The following is a 19,370-nucleotide window of genomic DNA, read 5'->3' as shown; positions in this document are numbered from 1 at the left end:
CACTGCTGTGACTTCTTAAAGTACGCATCAAATAAAAAAGGAGAACCGGCAAGCCCTTAAAGCCGTTCGTGGTTTACATTTATCGCTCGCACCTGACAGAATGCGCATCGGCTGCTTGCATACACAAAGTGCGGATGTTGGGGATGTGATGCGGAGGAGGAGATCCCATCACCGCGGCGTCGTTGGCTAAGGGGTGTCGTTAGTGCTTGTACAGTTTGTTGTTTTGTTGTGTTCGACGCTACAGCGCTGCTTTGAGTGCACGTACCACTACCACTACTACTGCACCGCGCGGTTTTGTATCCGATTATAGCTGCCTCGGCGTTTCGGCCGACGTGAATGCGCATTCTTCGGGCTTCACCGCCTGACTGGAGGCGGAGCTTGCCGTGAGCGGCGCGACGACCTAATTGCAAGCGGATCGGTGGTCGATCTCTCTGACAACGCATCCGCCTGGCATCGTTTACTTCAGGTGGGCGCTGGAGGCGGCGATTTTATGCTTGCTCCTCGAGCTTTTTTTGCCCAAATGCGGGCTGCGTAAACATTCGACCGCTTCAATTCGGAACGGTTCAGCGGATAGGTTGGAGTAGGCGCATCGCCTACTTTCACATCTCGTTCACGACGCCAGTATCTTAATTCTTATCTCGAAGTCGACTGCTGAATTTTAATCGCTGAATTTTAACTTTCCATTCCGAGATGAGTGACCACTTCGTGAGGAACTAAGACACACCTGGGACATTCAGATTACGCTGTTGCAGCATGCGAATCGGCTAATAGGACGAACGGATATTGAGTGAACAGGAAAAGTAAAATCACCTAAAGCGACGCTTGTAAAGCCGCCTCGAATCAATATCTTGATGCTGTCGCATCGGTGGGAATAATTTCTCCGAAAGAAAGCGGAGTTTGGCGGATCGAAAGTTCGTTCGCTCGCTCGTTTGCAAACGCCGTGGTGTCGGTGCGGACGTGTCAGTTTATAGAGTTTACCTTGAAATAGTTAAAAAGGAGAAAGCGGGAACGTGCTCTCTTTCTTTGAAGTCTGCCTTCAAAAACTGTTCAGTTGTGGAAGGTGACAGACGGTTCGTTCTACTCAAGTTGCCGCTGCCGGAACTCTTCAGATGTGAACTCAGTTGCTTCGAAAAACGGTTTTGAAGTTTTTTGTAATCTCCGAAGGCTTTACCCGCTCGTAAGCCGGTGGTCGCCGCGATTGTTCCGAACTACAGCCCGAGAAAGCAACCATCTTCGGTCAAGTCTAGTTGCTTCCAGGAGTCCGCCTGCCACCACTCCTGATATCGCCCTCATTGTCGTCTGCTCCAAGGTATTGACTCTAGCAACTAGTCGTCTACGTTGTATAGAGCTATAGTTTGTAGTCTATAGCTCTGCAACGAGAAAAGGGTGAAAAAACGTCTTCCCTCCCGCTCAAGTCGGCCTTCGAAAGGTGCCTAGCGCCGCTCCTGCTATCCACGTCGTCCGTGGCTTCGACTTGCTTCCAGCAGCAACAACAGCAGCGGCAGCAAGAGCAGACTTCCAAGTTCTCCGAGACCAGTGACTGTTGCCGTAGCCCATCCCAGTCCTCCAAGTCCTCCGAGATGCTTCTCGCACCATCCGAAATCCACTTCCTGCACGATGACTCGGCCGGTTCCTGCATCGTCTCCCCGGACGTCGTCGACGAGCTGGGACAGCGGCTCGAGGAAAACAGAGAGCGTGTCCCCAAGATACAGGTGGTCGAGAAAGACGGCTCCTGGTTCGCCCTGAACGACTCCTACCTGCGGGTTTACCGCGAACTGGAAAAACAAGGTCGTTGTCCGAGGGTCAACGTCACCGTGGTCTCCCTGAGCAAGGTGCCGCAGGACCTGCAGAAAGGAATGACCGTGACGTCACCGACAACTGCTGCTCCTGCTGCCGCTGTCCTGCCTACGTCACCAGTGGTTGCCGCCGGAGGAGACGACAAAAGCTGCGCTAAGGAACACGAACAGTGCTTCAACGCTGCGCCACCAGCGACTACAACGCCAAGTTCCACCGCAGAGGCTCAAAAGGTCGCGGCGCCAGGAGCAGGTCGTCGAAGACCCGAGACACAAGCAGCACGCGGTAAGTCATCCTGTTCATTCGGTTTTCCCTTCCAGAAGTTTTTCAGAAGCTATTGAAGCAGACAAAATAAAGTCTAGCCGTTAATGCGAACTCGGATGGGACCGGAAAATTATTGGAACTATGCGGAGTCCGAATTAAATGTAGTGTTTTCAATGCATTTGATATTGACGACACTAAAACATCATTACGGATTAAGAGAGTTCGAATTAACGAGATTCCACTGCATATCGCACTGTCCAACGGACTGTATAAGAAGATCTTAGCGACAAAGCCTCCCCACAAAGCAAAAAGACTCCATCTCACACATAGGCGCCGAGTTTTCAATCTGCCGGGAGGGGGGGGAGTTAGCACCCTCTCTCTTTTTCATTCGCCCTCCCCTCCTCCTCTGGGCATGCTCCTTGGCGAGAGACATTTATTAATGTTACTTCCAGGATACAGATAAAAAAAAAAGGTAAGGGGCTAAGTACTGATCCTTGGGAACCCCAAAACCAAGTGGCACAGTTGAGGAATCGGCGTCATTAATGCTGACAAATTCAACACGAGAAGAAGGAAATCCACAGATCTAGTTAAGAACTGCAGGGTCAATGTTCAGCGCACTTAGTTTATATAATGGCAGTCAGTTATTAACTTTATCAAATGCTTTAGCGAAGTGAACAAATATTCAGTCAGATGAAAAAGCGGAGACCAAATAGAAGTGCAAGTCGCAAGTGAAGGAAAGTGGTTGCATGTCACAAGAGAAAAACTTTCGGAAGTCATGCTCTGCTAGAGAGAAGAAATTGTTATCCTCCAGAAAATTAACATTATGTTAAGGAAAGTAAAAATAGCGCTAAATTTTGCACACACCACACAGAAAGACGGACAGGACAGCGCCTTTTTTACTTTCCTGAACATAACGTCACACCAACTAGCTCAGCAAAAGGTACTGTTATTCGAAAATTAACAAGATGTGTAAATACATGTACCATTATTTTGCATGCTATTGATCTCAAAGATATGGTTAGATGGATTACGTTTATCCCCGACTTTATGTAGTGGTATGACCATAGCGGTCTTCAAGTCTTCAGTAGTACACCATGACGATACGATTGTGAGAATATGCATTTCATGATGATATAACTATGCTCTTTAGCAGTGCGTATAAATGTTCCATTTATGCCATCAATTCCGTTAGAAGATGTTAGTTTCAAAACGATAATAGGTATGATGCTTTGCAAGTTGAACATGGTGGGATCCATCGCGAAATGATCGCACAGTTGGGGATCGGGGCGTTGGATAACAATGGATGAAGAGGGAAACAACTTAACCAAAGTATCACTTAGTACAGTAGCACAGAGGTGGTCGGGAGCAGGTCCGCCGGGGGCGCAATAACGGCACTTTATTGGTGCTTCCTGGTTTTATTATGTTACAGAAGCGCTTTGGATTACTCTTCACCATGTTCAGGAGGGTTACTTTAAAGAAGGTGGATTTAGTAGACTTCAGTGCTCGTTAATATGCTGAAGCACCTGTCTTGTATGCCGTCCAATGGGCAGGTTTTAATGAATACTTAGCAGTTCGAAAAAGTATTTCCTTTTGCTAGGAAATCGTTTTAAATATCTGTTATACCATGGAGCATGGATATCAGAATGCACACTCCGAAGAGGGATAAGACGATGAATCAGTTAAGGCACTTTATTTCGGTGCATGCACCGGGTTGTTTCTACTAAGCGCTCGAGATAACCTGGTAAGAAAATATCTAAAAAGGAGCCCAGTTATTAAGGGCTACAGAATGAGTTTTGTTATAGTCGCTAATGGTCTTGGAGCGTTTTGATAAATCGAAACTGAAATGAACGATATCGTGATCGCCCAGGCCGGACATATGTGTTACGTATGACATGGTTTCTTCAGATGATGTTAGTGCAATATGTAGACAGGCGGAGAGGCTATATACTAAAGGCCTCGCCTTCTAAAGAACGGGTCCGCGAGCCATGGTCTCGCCCGACGAGTGACACGTACATCCTGTCTTCTAAAAACGCCGGTTTATTCAGGGCGCACAAAAGGCACTTTGCAAGGACACAACGTTGGACGAGAACGTTACAATTTCGGTATAGACATATTTTAAACTCTTCATGTCTAAGAAACAACGGTCCATACAAACATTCTCACAACAAGCTAGCAATTCAAAATTTAAAGAAGGAATATGATCTGTTCATGCATATTTCAAAAATATAAACGAAGACACAAGCAGGAGTCAAAGAGCAGAAGTTGTAATGGCGAAACGGCAACACAGGGAATTCAGGCCGATTTTATGCAAGGGATTAATTTAAGCTCGTGGACAGTGGCAGCTTGAAGAAAGTTGGCGTGTTTCGAACTTCACTGTCCTTCTTCGCACAGTAGACCTCTGAATAAAGTCGTCCGCGATGTTACTGAGATTTATTTTGCGGGCGAACTCTTTGTGCCCATGGATAAGTTATGCTGCTCCCCGACTCCATTTTCGGAAGGGGGGGGGGCTCGAACCCTTAACCCCCCCCCCCTCCCCCGCAGTCGGAGCCTATGATCTCGCATGACATGCGATATTATGATATATGGCGAAGCTGCGATTTAGGATATTTGAACTCATTTTTTTTATCAAATCACGCATGGCCGGTCGTTTTGAGTGCTCGGCAAGTGAAGATTTGGCTGCTAGTTTAACTTTTTTCAGAAAAACAAATTCCTGCGTCCTTTTTCGTTTTGGAAAGATACTCTAGCAGAAATGGTGGCCAAAACCAAGATGTATATGACGGGCACTCGGAATAGCGAACGCATTACACTCGGCACACACCTTACGGCTGCTAAGTTTTTGCCAACTTGCTCTACATAGAACTTTTGCACCGCGACATCTGTGTGGAAAAAATGAAGGAAAGAAACAAAGAATGAGCAGAACACACGCGCTCTCATAACGTGTGTAATAAACCGTGGTAATAAAAACGCTGTGAAACAGAAAGGGGTCTTCACTGCATAAAGAGTACTAGTTAGGTGAAGCACACCTGCAAGGACTCATGACAGCGGTGTTGGTTTGAGTATCCGCCTCACATGCGGGAGATGCTGGGTTCGATCGCCAGTGTCGCCGATTGCCCACCGCTTTAACCCGGCTGTGACCGCTCTCCTGGGGTGAAACGCTTGGGAAAAGGGCTTAATACCAATATCTTAGGTACCTAGTTGGCTTTGTGCGGTAAATCCTGATTGTGGCCCTTTATTTTCATACAAGCGCCTTTTCAAGCTCACGTTGGCGGGATTTGAAAGTGCGGGCTCTTTCTCTAAGCCCTACATCCTGGAAAGCAGAGTACCAGGCCGGGAGATAAGCTTGCGCCCTTTTGAGGAAACCGGTGTGAAGCTGCTGTGGCGGGAGTCTAACCCACTGTCTACAGAAACCGAGGCGGTTGCTCTACCTCAGGGCCAGAGTTCATTGGCGGGTTTAAGCACAGAAGTAACAAGCATCAGCCGAACAAGGGTTCCTTAGTTATTTTAAGAAGCTAGATTTTCACTCTTCATCAAAAGTAGAGAGACTACTATCGGCTGACCGAATCCGGCCAGGTATAATGAAGTCTTCTTTAGCGAGGCAAGGGCTGAAAACAACCCCGGGATTGACACGAAACAGTGTCCCCATTTTCAGAGCTCCGCAACTACAAGGGCGTTGCTTTAGAAACCCTCCAACCTCTTCTACAGCGCCCTCTGGCGTCATTGCCGGTCACGAGACCACTCAGCTATTTTCGTCCGACGAAGAGTGAGCCTAAAACGAAAGCAACACTGTCTCTTCCACTGGCCTGCAAGTGATCCTGAAGCGCTTAGAGAAAACTGAGAATTTCGGTTACGTAATGTCCCAACACGAAATTGAGAGGGTGATGAAAAATTGTAAGAGAAGAAACAAAGCCATTTTCACTTTACACTGCAATCACACTCTTCGCATCTATGCAAACATCGCACCATTTACAGCCTGCTGCTCGTGTGAACTCCACGGCGTGTGCTGTTTCGGGAGCGGGTTTATCAATTCAAGTCTTCCCTCTGTCTCGGCAGAGCGTACAGGGCTCTACAGAGGCAGTGATTGATGACGTTTCCGAAATCTGGTATGCAGAGGAGCTTGGGCGGAACTCCGGAGCATCTTCGTCCTATTTTTTCCTTCAAAATAAAACAACATAGCGAGCGCGGTGAACGATCAAACACGCGAGATAGGAAACAAAAACTTTGAAACACACAGTGTAGCGCTCTTATAACAGCGTTTCTAAAGCACCACAACACATATTGTCGCAGACAACCCATACACAAAAGCCGTCTGCGGCGACAAAGGGACGCTGAAAAGAAGCCAGGCTTGTTCGGTACTGACGCGAGAGGCGCTGCCGAGCCACAGGATAAATGCAAAGCAAAGCACACTAGGAAAACGATCGACGCATCAGCGCTCACAATGCGGTGGATATTACAGTGTTCGAAGCTGTCAGGGGAGGCGGTACAGGAGATTCCAAGGACATCAAGGACAATGCAAGGCACGCACCTAACGAGCAGGTGCTTTTGTTGAGCAGCCTCTCGTCCTTTCATTCCTCGGCACACAAGACGTATACCGGAGGCTACACCCTCTCTCGCTATTTCACACCACCCTGCTCTCCGATCTGCTTCGCGCGCCACGCAAATTTATGTACTCCCTGTCTGGGAAAAACCGTGCAGAGTGGTAGGAGCCGGAGCTTAAAGTCATTCAATGCGAACGGCTAAGCGAATGCTGTCTCCGATTGCGTGGCGAGCTGGAGGTGGCTTTGACGTCTCGGCTGGTAAGCACAAGGCAGCGGGATCGAATCCAGGCGGTGAGGCGACGTTTCATTGAAGATGAAGTGCAAAAGACGCTTTTGTGTGCGATGTGACTGCACGTTAAAGAACCTTAGCCGGTCGAAATTGATTCAGAGCCCTTCCACTATGGCGACCCTCAGAGGCCCTATACATTCAAGTGCCGCACATACCATACCATACCATACCATACCATACCATACCATACCATACCATACCATACCATACCATACCATACCATACCATACCATACCATACCATACCATGTTATACCATGCGGTACCAAACTGTAGCGCACCGTAGTGTACCGTACCATACTTTACCATACCATACCATACCATACCATACCACGCGGTACCAAACTGTAGCGCACCGTAGCGTACCGTACCGTACTTCACCATACCATACCATGCCATACCATGCGGTACCAAACTGTAGCGCACCGTAGTGTACCATACCGTACTTTACCATACCATACCATACCATACCATACCATACCATACAATACCATACCATACAATACCATACCATACCATGCGGTACCAAATTGTAGCGCACCGTAGTGTACCGTATCGTACTTTACCATACCATACCATACCATACCACGCGGTACCAAACTGTAGCGCACCGTAGCGTACCGTACCGTATTTCACCATACCATACCATACCATGCCATACCATGCGGTACCAAACTGTAGCGCACCGTAGTGTACCATACCGTACTTTACCATACCATACCATACCATGCCATACCATGTGGTACCAAACTGTAGCTCACCGTAGTGAACCGTACCGTACTTTACCATACCATAACATGCGGTACCATACTGCAGCGTACCGTAGTGTACCACGCCTGTCTCTGATTAGCTGCGGCGCCAGCTCTGTCTTGAAGAGCTGCACCGTTTTATGCTAGCCCAAGTGCCTAAGTTACTTTGGCGAGGTATGCGTTGGAGCAGCATTACGGGAGTGCAGGATTCTTTCATCTTCGTCGAAAAGGCTGCCGCAGCCTCGTTAAAGATAAAGCCGCGACGCCGTTATGCATATACCCGGTCCCCTCTACGTTGCATACTTTTATCTTCTAAACGCAGTTAAGCCCCTCCCACCTGTACTAAGGCCACCCGGGCAAGAAAAAAGCTGACTTTATTGACTTCCCCCGCATTGATCGAGAGAAAAGTGTTGAAACGTTGTCTGCCTTCGAAGAGCCGCCGCATGTTGCCGCGAAGGCAGCAGCTATAGTTTCTTGGTGCGCGAGCGCCAACCTCGTTTAAAGTTATCCCCGTTTATCTTTTAACTCAAGATTAATGTCTCCCCGTGCACGGGCCGAAAGCAGCTCCGCGGTGAAGAAAGACTCTCTCATCTTCCATCGTCTTCAACAAAAGCCGACAGCAGCGTATAGAATAAAGCACTGAGAGCGGAGCCGGGGAGGGGGGGGGGGGGGGGGGATGAGAGTCATCTCTCCAAGATGCCTCTCCCTTTCCCGTACATTCCTTTATCTCTCTGTCTATTGCTACAGTTTTGTTAAGGCCACGGCGGCGTCTGCCAAGGAAGGTTTCGAAACACCTCCCTTCTCCGCATTCCTCCTACCGATACCGGGTCTTTTGTAAAACGACCTCCTTCGAGAAGGTATTACGCTGCGTGTGCTGCTTCGCAAGTAGCCCTTGTTCACCCTGGAAGTTGATTAACAAGCGGTTGTCTGAGCGCGCAGCTCAGAGCCTGACGCGATCAACGACGAAGACTACGGCGACGCACAATGCGCGGTAGCGACGTACATGCGCCGAGCTTCATTACTGTTTCTTTGTATTTCTTCGGCTTTGTCAAGCTATTACACGCTGTAACTACTGGCCACGAACCTACACAGTGTACTATAGAGGAACCCCCCCCCCCCACCCCCCTCCTCTGTCGAGCTGATTAAACGAACGGCGATGGTGCTTACCTGTCGTTGCCTCTTGTACAGCGCCGTCTAACTACCGCCTAGTAACGGCTTATGAAAAAAAAAATACTTAGTTGTTACTTGCATGGCACGGCTGCGCTGCAGTCCGGCCGAGAGGAAAGGGGGGGGGGATCTTGAGACTAGCTGTGAACTGCGAGGCTGCTATAAGAGGCACAGTGACGTGTGGTTCACTTCGAGCGACCTTTTGGGGCAACCGAAAGAAAGAACAAGGAAAAAAAAACGAAATGCAGAAATACCTAACGGGATTACGTGGTTGCGAAAGCCCCTCTCAGTCTTGGAAGTCTCGTTGCAAGTTGGGAAATGCTGTCAGAGGCAGTGCAGCAGACAGCGATGGGAAAAAAAAAGTCCGTATATAAAAAAAAAAGTGACGTCGAAGACCCAAGGGAAGGAAGGCTTAAGTGACGCAGTAAGGCTTCGCACAATCGTCCACACACCTGTATAGAGCGCTGGAACGACGCAGTGGGGAGGACACTTGCGTCATTTGCGAGTGGGCTCGAAACAAGACCTTATCGTGCATGCGCATTTATATCGATCGTTTTCAACTCCCCATTTCTTTAAAGTCTACATCGAGCCAGCCAGGCAGCGGCGATTTTCATGAATACAGATTAGAGCGCGTCTTTCGAGCGCTCTAGACACGTGTATGGACGACTGTGCAACCACTAAGAGAGGGTGCGCGGAGATGCTTGTCGCAGGTTCTACGAAACTGCACCTCCTCGTTGGAACTTCGTTGCCAGAGGTGATCGGGGATTAACCTGCGTGTAATTGCCCAATATTGTTCCTATGTGAAGAGTGATCAGTGCACACTTGTACGCGGTGCCCGGCTGTATCGGCGATTAGAAACCACTAAACTACGTTTATCTTTTCGTCAGCATAATGCCGTGGCCTGTCGGCCCGATGTAAAATGGTGCTGTGGCAACAAGAAATGATCACAACTAACCAGTTTCCTGTCGGCCTCATTGGCTGCAACGTTACCACTTGGGAACTATCGGCGTGCAGTCGCTGAACTTCTGAGTGCGAATGGCACCAATAAAAGGGCCGACATAAGTTTTATATTGGACCAGAAAAGAAATTTATGAAATTGATACTACGTATTTGTAATTCTCCCTATTTTCTTCTTTGTTAAAAACATACCTAATGATGTAACAGAATAAAAATGATTCGCTCTCTTCTCGTTGCCTTTTCTTTTTTGCGCATTGTTCAGCATCATACAACGTTTACTCTTTGTTAACATTGACGTCACCTCTTTCGCTGCATTTTTATTTTTTTTTAAATGCTTTCGATTTCTCTTTCTTTATCAAGGAGGTGATCTTATTCAGTTGTTTACAGCCAAACCTGCTATAGGGACACCATCCGTGGAGAAGCATCACGCCATACTGTACTCAAGTCGGTTACTCGCTCCCCTTCCCCTCCTCCCGTCGTACAATTAATCCCTTTTACATAGGTTCGACCGAAGGGTCTCTAATACCCGTGCCACACGCGCACAAGGAATGGCAGTAAATGCTTAAGGCCTTAAGTTTGTTAATGCCATTATTTTCGGAGTTGGTGCTACAGGTCCACATTTAATGCCATTATCGAAAGTGACGATAACGCTTGCAAGGTGGTCAAAAGTTTCATCTGAATATAAACATTCCTAATGAGCACAATATATCGGGAATGTTCAAATGTAATGTGAAAACGATTTTCCAGAAAATACGGCTGTTCCTGCTTTACAAGTCGAAAAAGTAGCCACAAAATCACATGTCAGCACATAAGTCGAGAGTACCTGTCAATAAGGCTGGTTAAAATGGCGCTCTTTGCAACGAAAATGCGATATAGGTGCGTCATCTGACTGAAAGTTAAGAATTAACCATTTCCTGCTGGTTAGGAAGTTGTTACTAACAAAGCTGCATGCTTTTCTGCGTGTGGAATGGGAACGAGAGTACACATTGCACGGGCGATTGAGCTTTGGCGAACTCAGTAGATCGCGAATGGCAGTAAGGCTAATGCCATTAAATTTATGCGTGTAGCACCGCACGAATGCCATTAAAACTTAAGGCAGTAAGCACTTAATGGCATTAAATCTGTCCGTGTGGCACGGGTATTACTCTCTTACTGTAGACCTTAGACATTAGCAAATGACAGGCAGCCGCATGGCGACCACTTTCGCCGAACTTAGCGCGTTATACGGCAGAGCGTAAACACTTGGCACTATTTTTTCGTGAAACCTCTGCCTGCTCTCTTATGCTTTACCCTGCGCTGTAAACCACGTTCAGTTAAGAACAACAGAGTTTACTATCTGTAAATGGGGATTATTCTACGTTCAGAACCGACAAAAACAATTCAGTAGAGTAGTTAATAACTCCAGCCTTAATAGCCCTGTCATGGGCTGTGTCTTCGCCTGTCTCGATTAAAAGTTCCGCCCGACTCGGCGGCTGCGCAGTTCACAGTAAAACTTTAATCGGAACACCCTTCGAGAGGAGCGCGACTTTATAACGCGACTCCTTTCGTGTTAACTGGGGAAAGCACGCGTTCGGAGGCGTCCGAGTGAATTATGGACGGCGTGTCTCTCGCTTGCATTGTCTTAATGAAAGATGACTCGCGCTTGTCTTGCAGCAGCAAGGAACACGGCTCGCGCACAATTACGCCTCGCAGCGTCCGACACGGGCGCCGTGTCAAGTGTGCGCCCGGAACCCTTGAACCGCCGGCTCGACGCTGCGCCAGCACAAATCCGGATTACTCACGGGCGTTGGCTCTGGACAGGGTTCATCCTAGCGTCGCGTGGAGAAGAACAGCGAAGAATGAATTTTTTTTATTGTGTTACTTTTTTCTTGCTCTCGACGGAAAGAGCTGAAAAGCCGCTTGGAAATAGGGTCCTGGATCCGCTGTTAGAAGGGCACGCTTGTCTGTTCGAAGGAAAGGAAAAGAAATGCGAATAGAAAAAAGCAAGAACAGAAAGGCGCTACGAAATGAAGCATTGAATGAACGAATAACATATATACAGAAAAATAAAAATACAATAAAAATACCCCTCCCCCCCTCCTTCCCCACGCCTAGAATGAAAGAACACGATGCAAAGCAAGGGAGCTCAGAAAAGAGAATTAAAACTAAAGGAACAAAATAACCTCTGCAATCGGACAGAAATATAAACATCTAAATTATGTGTACAAAGAGCTGGCTAGATTTATGCTCATGGAGAAAAATAAGAGATTCTCTAATGAACACAGAGAAATAAAGGAAGTTAAGGCGGAGGCTTGGGCAAGTTGGTACATCATATATAAGTAAAACAGCGCTAGACACGACAGACAACTGGCACGACACGACAGACAACTTGAAAAAGATCTTCAAGCATGCGGTGTCGTCAAAGCTTTCCGCTACGTTGACGACCTCCTGATCCTCTTTGAATATGAGGAAGGAGACGCGGAAAGTCGGTCATCAAGCATTGCAGATGTGTTCAAGTCAGTCCTGAAAGACATCAAGTTGACCAAAGAGCTTCCTACAAATGGGATCCTGTGTTTCTTAGACATGAAGCTCAGCTTCACAGCGCAGCACGTGCGCTGGAAATATGCTCCACGATCGAAGAAAAAATGGCTCCCATACTCCTCTGCACATTCCAGGCTCGTAAAGCGTGGGATAGTTAAAGCGGCACTTAAGAACGCCATTGTCAGGTCTTGCCCTCATGAGATGTTCCCAAGTGCGCAATCCCAGGCCGAGAGACTGTTGGGCGCAGGTTTTCCCAGCCCTGTGGTCATGACTGTGGCAGAGTCCCTTCTGAGGGAAGTGCAGAATGCGAAGGAGAACAGGCGACTTGATAATCTAACGTCTAAGACGACCGTCATACCTTAAATTCACAAACTGTCCCATCGGGTCAAAAAGTGTGCGGGACGCGTCGGCATTCGAGTGGTCTTTTCTGCACCCAACAAACTCAGTGCCTTGTGCCAGCGCGTCAACAATGACGAACCATCGCACTCCCCGTGTGGCATCAACCATCAAGGACGCTACACTGACTGTCAGTGTGGCGTGGTCTATGGTGTGCCGCTCTCGTGTGGTAAAACGTACGTCGGGCAAACAGGCCGCTGTCTTAACACCAGACTAAGCGAGCACGCCAGATTACATTCTACAGGAACTGGCCGCAATCTGGCCATACACTGCAAAAACTGCCAGTCAAAAAACTGCACACCTTTCTTGGACCGCACGAGCGTTGTTAAGCAATATAGATCGAAAAGAGCAAGGGAAGTCTTCGAGGCACTAATCATTCAACAGAGAGGACAGAACTGCGTCAGCAAGCCATCCATTAAGCTACTTGACAAAGAAATTCGCTATCTAACTATGTGACTTGTGCATGCACCTGCAATGACTGCACTTTATGTATCTGAGTGTCTGTACTGTTTATCTTTGTTTTTTTTACTTTCCGGATATATATTTCGCTTCTGGCGGAATAAAAATCGAGTTGCTAGTAGTGCCTTGTGCTCTGTTGCTCTTCCTTCGTCTCGCATCTAGCGCTGTTTTACTTATATAGGAAGTGAAATGATGCAAGAAATATAAAAAAGTAAAATAATGCAAGAACGAAACGAGGCACCAATGCAAATTCTGTAATTTATTAAACCAAAAATGTTCATACGTGAAAAAGCAGATATACCCAAGCTACGAACAAAGGCAAAAAAAAGGTAATGAATGAAAACCAGAGGAAATAGATTTCAACTTGAGCAAGGAGAGAATGCATCGAAGGGAATGAGCCAAAAAGGAATGACAAATAACGCATTCAAGAAAAAAAAGATAACATTCAGCAAACAGATTTAGAGCTAAGATAGGCGATAAAAAGAAAAGTACCCGCGGAGGTGGCTCAATGGTTAGAGCGCTCGGCTATTGAGCCGGAGTTCCCGGTTTCGAATCCAGCCGCGGCGGCCGCGTTTCGATGGAGGCGAAACGCAAAAAGCACCCGTGCGCTGTGCAATGTCAGTGCACAATAAAGATCACAGGTGGTCGGAATTATTCCGGAGCCCTCCACTACGGGATCTATTTCTTTATTTCTTATTTCACTCCTTCCTTTATCCCTTCCCTCACGGCGTGGTTCAGGTGTCCACCGAGATGCGAGAGTTACTGCTCCATTTCCTTTCCTCATGAAACGATTTTAATTTTTTTTCGATGGAATAGCAAATAAGAGGAACACATATTTAACAAAAGGGGGCATAACAAGGAATGTAAAGAAAAATATAGTGCAGATACGAAGTGAAATGGTAGTGTATGTAGTGCAGATACGAAACGAAATGGTAGTGTATGTACAGCAGGCAATACAAAACCAAAAATGCAAGTAAACGGGAGCTAAAATCAGTGAGAAAGAAAACAAATAAATTTATCAACAAAGTAGCTAAGAGCAGTGAATCAAATGGAGGACCAGGAGAGACGGCATTCAAGTAAAAAAAAAAATCAATCACAAATGCAAAGAAGGGACGGAACCTAGTGAGTTGAGCAAAAAACTCGTTAGTTCATCGTAGCAAGCGAGAGATCCAGAGAGAGACTGGAAAATAAATAAAAGGAAGACGGCAAAAAGAAGAGAGAGAGTGAGTACTGCCCACAAAAGAAAGCAATTGGAACGACGTTGCTCGAGCTCTGACGCAGGATTCTTACAGCGCACGACGTTGAATCGGCCAAATGCTGGAGTCAACAAAACCTCGGCAAATTAGCGAGCGCTCCGGAACTGCAAACTTGCGGGGACCGTCCCGCTGAGGGTACGGACGTGTCACCCACTGAAACTGAACTTTGCCACGCTCTCTACCTCCTCCCCGCTCTTGGCCCCATCCTCCCACCCCGTCTTGGTCGTGAAAGTTGGCTCTGCCCCGGCAAACCTAATTATGCGGCGGTGCACGCTTCACAGGGTGTAGCATGCGTGATTGCCTTTTTTTTACGCCTTTTCATTTTTTTTCTCGCTGTTCTCTGATCGCAGCGCCATCTACGATCACCTTTGCGCAAGAATCGGCACGAGAAAATAAAAAAAATCCCGTTAACCTTTGCCTCAGGTCATTGGTTCAAATATCCTCAGCTTTTTTTTCGACACGCTGTTTAACCGATTCGAGTTCAGAAAACGTTTCTTCAGTTTTTCGTCAGGTAAAATAACACGGAGCGCCATCTATGGTTACGACTGAGAGAGTTTGGGCAGATAATGACCCACATCAGCATTGCTCAACATTTCGCGCTGTGCGAATCAAAATTGATTCTGCGCCTTGTATCTGACCGTGTTTCGTAGAGAGCGCCGTTCGGTGCAATCGTTCCCATTAGCATACGTGGGCGCGCCGTGGCACTTGATCAGATAACACGCCTTTTCGCTTTAGCTAATTACCGCGGTCGAACACTCCGCGCTAGAAACTGGGACACGGGCTCCTCCTTATTATTTTATTAAAGCCCTCGATTTTCTTTTCTAATTTTATAACTACACAGCGTTCTATTTCGTAGTAGTTTGTATGCATAAATAAAATGTATATATAAAATGTATTGTAACAGGGGTTTAGAGAGAGAGAGAGAGAGAGAGACTCTTTAATGAAATACAGCGAATTTAGCCGGCGTTTAAAAATCGCTGGCATGCTACTCTGCGTAGGGAGGGGAATTTGGGAGATAAATACAGAAGGAGAGCAGCATGGAAGAGGTAAAAAAAAACGAAGATAAAATGCGGCCGTGAAAAGGGTACTAAGGATGCAATGGCGAGTATTGATGTAACCTATGGAATGATGGAGTGCATAGTCCGACAAATGGGCTGACGAAGTTCACTGCATGAAGAATGCATGAAAGTAACGTGCAAGTGAATTTAAAGCTTATCGAGATGTCCAATGTCTTTTAAATATGTAAATAGAAAGTTCATTAGATCAGCGGGGTTTATATCAGCGCTTAGTCCAATGGTAGCAGCGGTGAAACACAGTCCGTAATTGGTCAGGCTGCGCAGGCTCTCGCTCTGAGCAATGACAATGCGGCTAGGAAAATGGTCCTCTTCTTCATAAATAATCATTATCAAGTCGCTTTTTGTCTGCGTGCCATTGTTTATGAGCTTCAGTAATTACTTCGCTTAATTAATTACATGCCACCTTTCGCCATATCACCGTCCATCCAGTCTTTCGTACTGGCTGTTATCATCGCGTCTCGCGAGTTCATATTAAAGGGACATAGAGGACAATTAGAAGTTACCCTGCATCGATAGCGTCATCATCATCATCAGCCTGACTACGCCCTCTGCAGGACAAAGGCCCCTCCCTCTCCAATCAACCCTGTGCTTCGCCAGCTGCGGCCACCGTATTCCCGTAAACTTCTTAATCTCATCCGCCCACCTAACTTTCTGCCGTCCCCCTGCTACGCTTGCCATCTCTTGGAATCCCCTGCTACGCTTGCCGTAATCATTTGGGACCCTTTCCGCTCAAAGCTAGAGTATGCTGCAGCAGTGTGGGATCCCTTTCAACAAAACCTAATTCACTCATTAGAAATGGTCCAGAATAATTCTGCTCGTTTTATTGTATGTAATTATAACCGAACTGCCAGCATCTCTGCAATGAAATTAAATCTCAGCCTGCCATCTTTAGCATCTCGCCGTAAAGCCCTTAGACTCTCACTTTTTCACAAGATATTTTATCACCCTTCACTTCGCCACGAACTGATCTCCCCTCTCCAGTACATTTCATCAAGGCTAGATCACAATAACAAAGTCGGAATTCCATTTTGCAAAACCAATGCCATGTTTCAGTCATTTCTTCCGCGCACAGCTGCTGAGTGGAATCACCTTCCGCATCTACCGCTACCATTACTGACAACCAACGCTTCAAAAAAGCATTAGAAGACTTTGTATAGGTAGGAGCATCATCTTTTTTTTTAATTCTATATTCTTGTTTTTTGTACGAGCGTTTTGTTTGTTTGTTTTTCACTGTATTGCTGCGCTGTATTTTGTGTATTATATACTATTCACCAGCACACCAAGAACCCAACAGCTAATAATGTATAACTAGGAGCAATCATTTTTGTATTACTAATTAGTTTGCTGCACTGTACATTTTTTTTTCTGAAATTTTTGTAACCACTCCCCTCTATAATGCCTCTGGCCCTGAAGGTACACGAAATAAATAAATAAATAAACAAACATTCAGAAATTAGAGTGAATACTGCATAAAGTAGTTAGATTTGTTTCTAACTCATATGGCCGTGCATCTGTAAGTGAGCTCGTGAAGCGAAGTGGGTTACCCCCCGTCGTTGAGCGCAATCGTGTTTGTCGATTAAAGTTTTTTTTCCAGCTTATAAAAGGACATTATAAAGTTGATACTTCTAATTATTTTTCTTACTCCTCAGGTTATAACACGAGACAAAGGCATGCACTAACAATAACCCCTTTGAACGCGCGAAATAACTGCTTTAAATATTCTTTTTTTCCGAGGACAATTACTGATTGGAACAAACTTAATAGCGAGACTGTTAATCGTAATTCTTTACTGCTGTTTGAAAGTGCCTGCAAATGTTGTGAATTTGAGTGTGTTTATATGCTTGTATTTTGTTTTGTCCCACCCTGCTATGGTCTGTACAAGATCGCAGTATCTATAAATGAAATAAATAAAAATAAATAAATAAAAATCCACTCCGTTACCCTTAACAGTTGTCGGTCGTGTAATCACAAAGTGACCCTCTCACCTAACACGGTGCTTTCATAGCTGGAACAGACCGCAAACCAAAATACAGGGGTCGCCAACACAAGTCGACTTCGCAAGTAAAAATCGCGCGTCCACATTAAATTTCCGGCACGGATCTCAGAAGCTACGCTTCAGCGCCATTCACTTCAAATAGGTGGCGGCAAACTCCTTTTCTGTTAACACGCCGCGAGTTTGAAGCTACTGGCGAGAAGATTTTTGAATCCGTTTTTCTTGCGATAAACGCGTCTTGTGCTGTCGCACAAACTTCAACATAGCCAGAAAGAAACAGATAATCACTTTTTTTTTTTACTGAGAACAATAATTGGAGAGGGTTTTCTTTAAGATTAATCCTATTTCCTCGCTTATCTATATTACAAGCTTTCCCCTGGCCTGTTGCTCGGCTTCTTTAGGGTGAAGTGCTTGGAAAGTAAATCAGAGACCTATTTTGGAACACCTTGTGCCATCACCCTCTTTGGCGAAGCCTGCCCTTTGCGCCATTTTAACCAACTCATCATCAGCTTGCTTATCTATGATGACAAGGCTTAGGATTATGCGGGAACTAACTCATCTTTTCACCACGGCGTTTTCTTTTTACCGCTGTGTTTTAAGAGAGCTTAGAAACAAAGGCACCAAATCTGCGGCAGCGGCGATGGTGTCCGTGATTCAGAATATATGACGTCACCAAGAGCATCACACCACGATGGCCGTTACGGTACAGAGGTTGTGGCCACACAGTGCGATGAAATTTAAGTTTTGCAACCTCTCTGCTTTGAATCACTGGTGTTGCATGAAGTCTCGTATTTTCCTTTCGCGTTCGGTAAAAAAAAAAAAAAAACTGCGGATGGGAGGCTGAAATATGTTAAATAGAACCAGCTCTCTAATAAAACATGGAAATTCTTTCAGCGAGCAGCCAGCTCCTCTTATTCGCGTGTGATGAGGATGTAAGTATTTTGCGAACAGGAAGCAGGCATGAGTGGACATAAACAGGTATTACTCAGATGTGTTAACTATATCTGTTGAATGATTTAGACTTGTGCTGTTTTGAAGCTAGTCATGTTGGCAACTTGCCTTTCAGAGCGTCATAGCGAGGTTGGGGGGTTTGGATTCCCCAAACGGGCCCTCGAAAAACTCTACTTCGCGGAGACATTTTCGGAAACTGAAAGGAGGAAGATGTTGGCCGCAAATGCATGTAGCGCCGGAATTGCAGGGACTCTACAAAATGCGACGCGCCATTAACGGTAAAGATGTAAGTTTAGGAGTAATATGCGATGATTGCCTGTGAAGTTTGCCTCCTCGTGAATCCGTTTTTTTTTTGTTCGACTGAGTTGCTGCTGAAATCAAGGCCACCGCGCCAGTTCGAAGCCGCCTGAAAACTCTCTGCCGTCTTCACCCTTTAGACAACAGCTATCGGTTCAAGTTTAAAGGGAAAAACAATGGAAAACATTTTGTTAACATATTGAACCTATTTAGGCAATTAAGCATGCTGTGAGTTTAGGTAAAACGCGAACAATTAGGCTAATACCAATTAAATAAGAGTCCCTATTGAGTTCATTACCTTGGCATTTGCAGCAGCGTAATTCGCTGAATATTTTGTTGCCTATCTGTGAGGCATTATCCTTCTTGACATATTTCATATATTACGGTATAAAAAGTCAGCACCTGAGTTCCATGACTACAATTCCATTTCCTACAAGTTTTTCTTTTTAAGTTTTTTTTATGAAATTCTTTCCCGTCAACCTTTCCGTCCTCAACTGCCTCTAATGTGCAAAGTAGCGAGACCGCGGTTTTAAACACGCTGGGAAAAAACTTTCACTCTCTGGCCCTAACTTCTTGCAAAATAAATAGAATGCAAATGTTAGTTCGCGCAGGAATCTCTTGTAAATGTGAGAAACTTCTGCGTCAGTTTCTATTATATTATACCAGTT

At 46.0% G+C, this 19,370-nt stretch overlaps 1 protein-coding gene across 1 annotated transcript in view; it reads left to right on the top strand.

Annotated features, from left to right (window-relative positions):
* The first annotated feature begins 180 nt into the window (after positions 1–180).
* LOC149348134 (uncharacterized) overlaps positions 181–19,370 on the top strand; it is a 299,145-nt gene continuing 279,955 nt past the window's right edge. Inside the window, exons 1-2 of the mRNA XM_089587943.1 lie at positions 181–1,309; positions 1,416–2,079. Coding sequence (XP_089444069.1) covers positions 1,581–2,079 — 499 coding nt within the window. The 5' untranslated portion in view covers positions 181–1,309; positions 1,416–1,580. The remainder of the gene's footprint in view (positions 1,310–1,415; positions 2,080–19,370) is intronic.

Source organism: Amblyomma mixtum, chromosome 4 (assembly GCF_055824585.1).
Source record: "Amblyomma mixtum isolate Tamu chromosome 4, ASM5582458v1, whole genome shotgun sequence".
Taxonomy (NCBI): domain Eukaryota; kingdom Metazoa; phylum Arthropoda; class Arachnida; order Ixodida; family Ixodidae; genus Amblyomma; species Amblyomma mixtum.
This window is presented reverse-complemented; position numbering and strand designations above follow the sequence as displayed.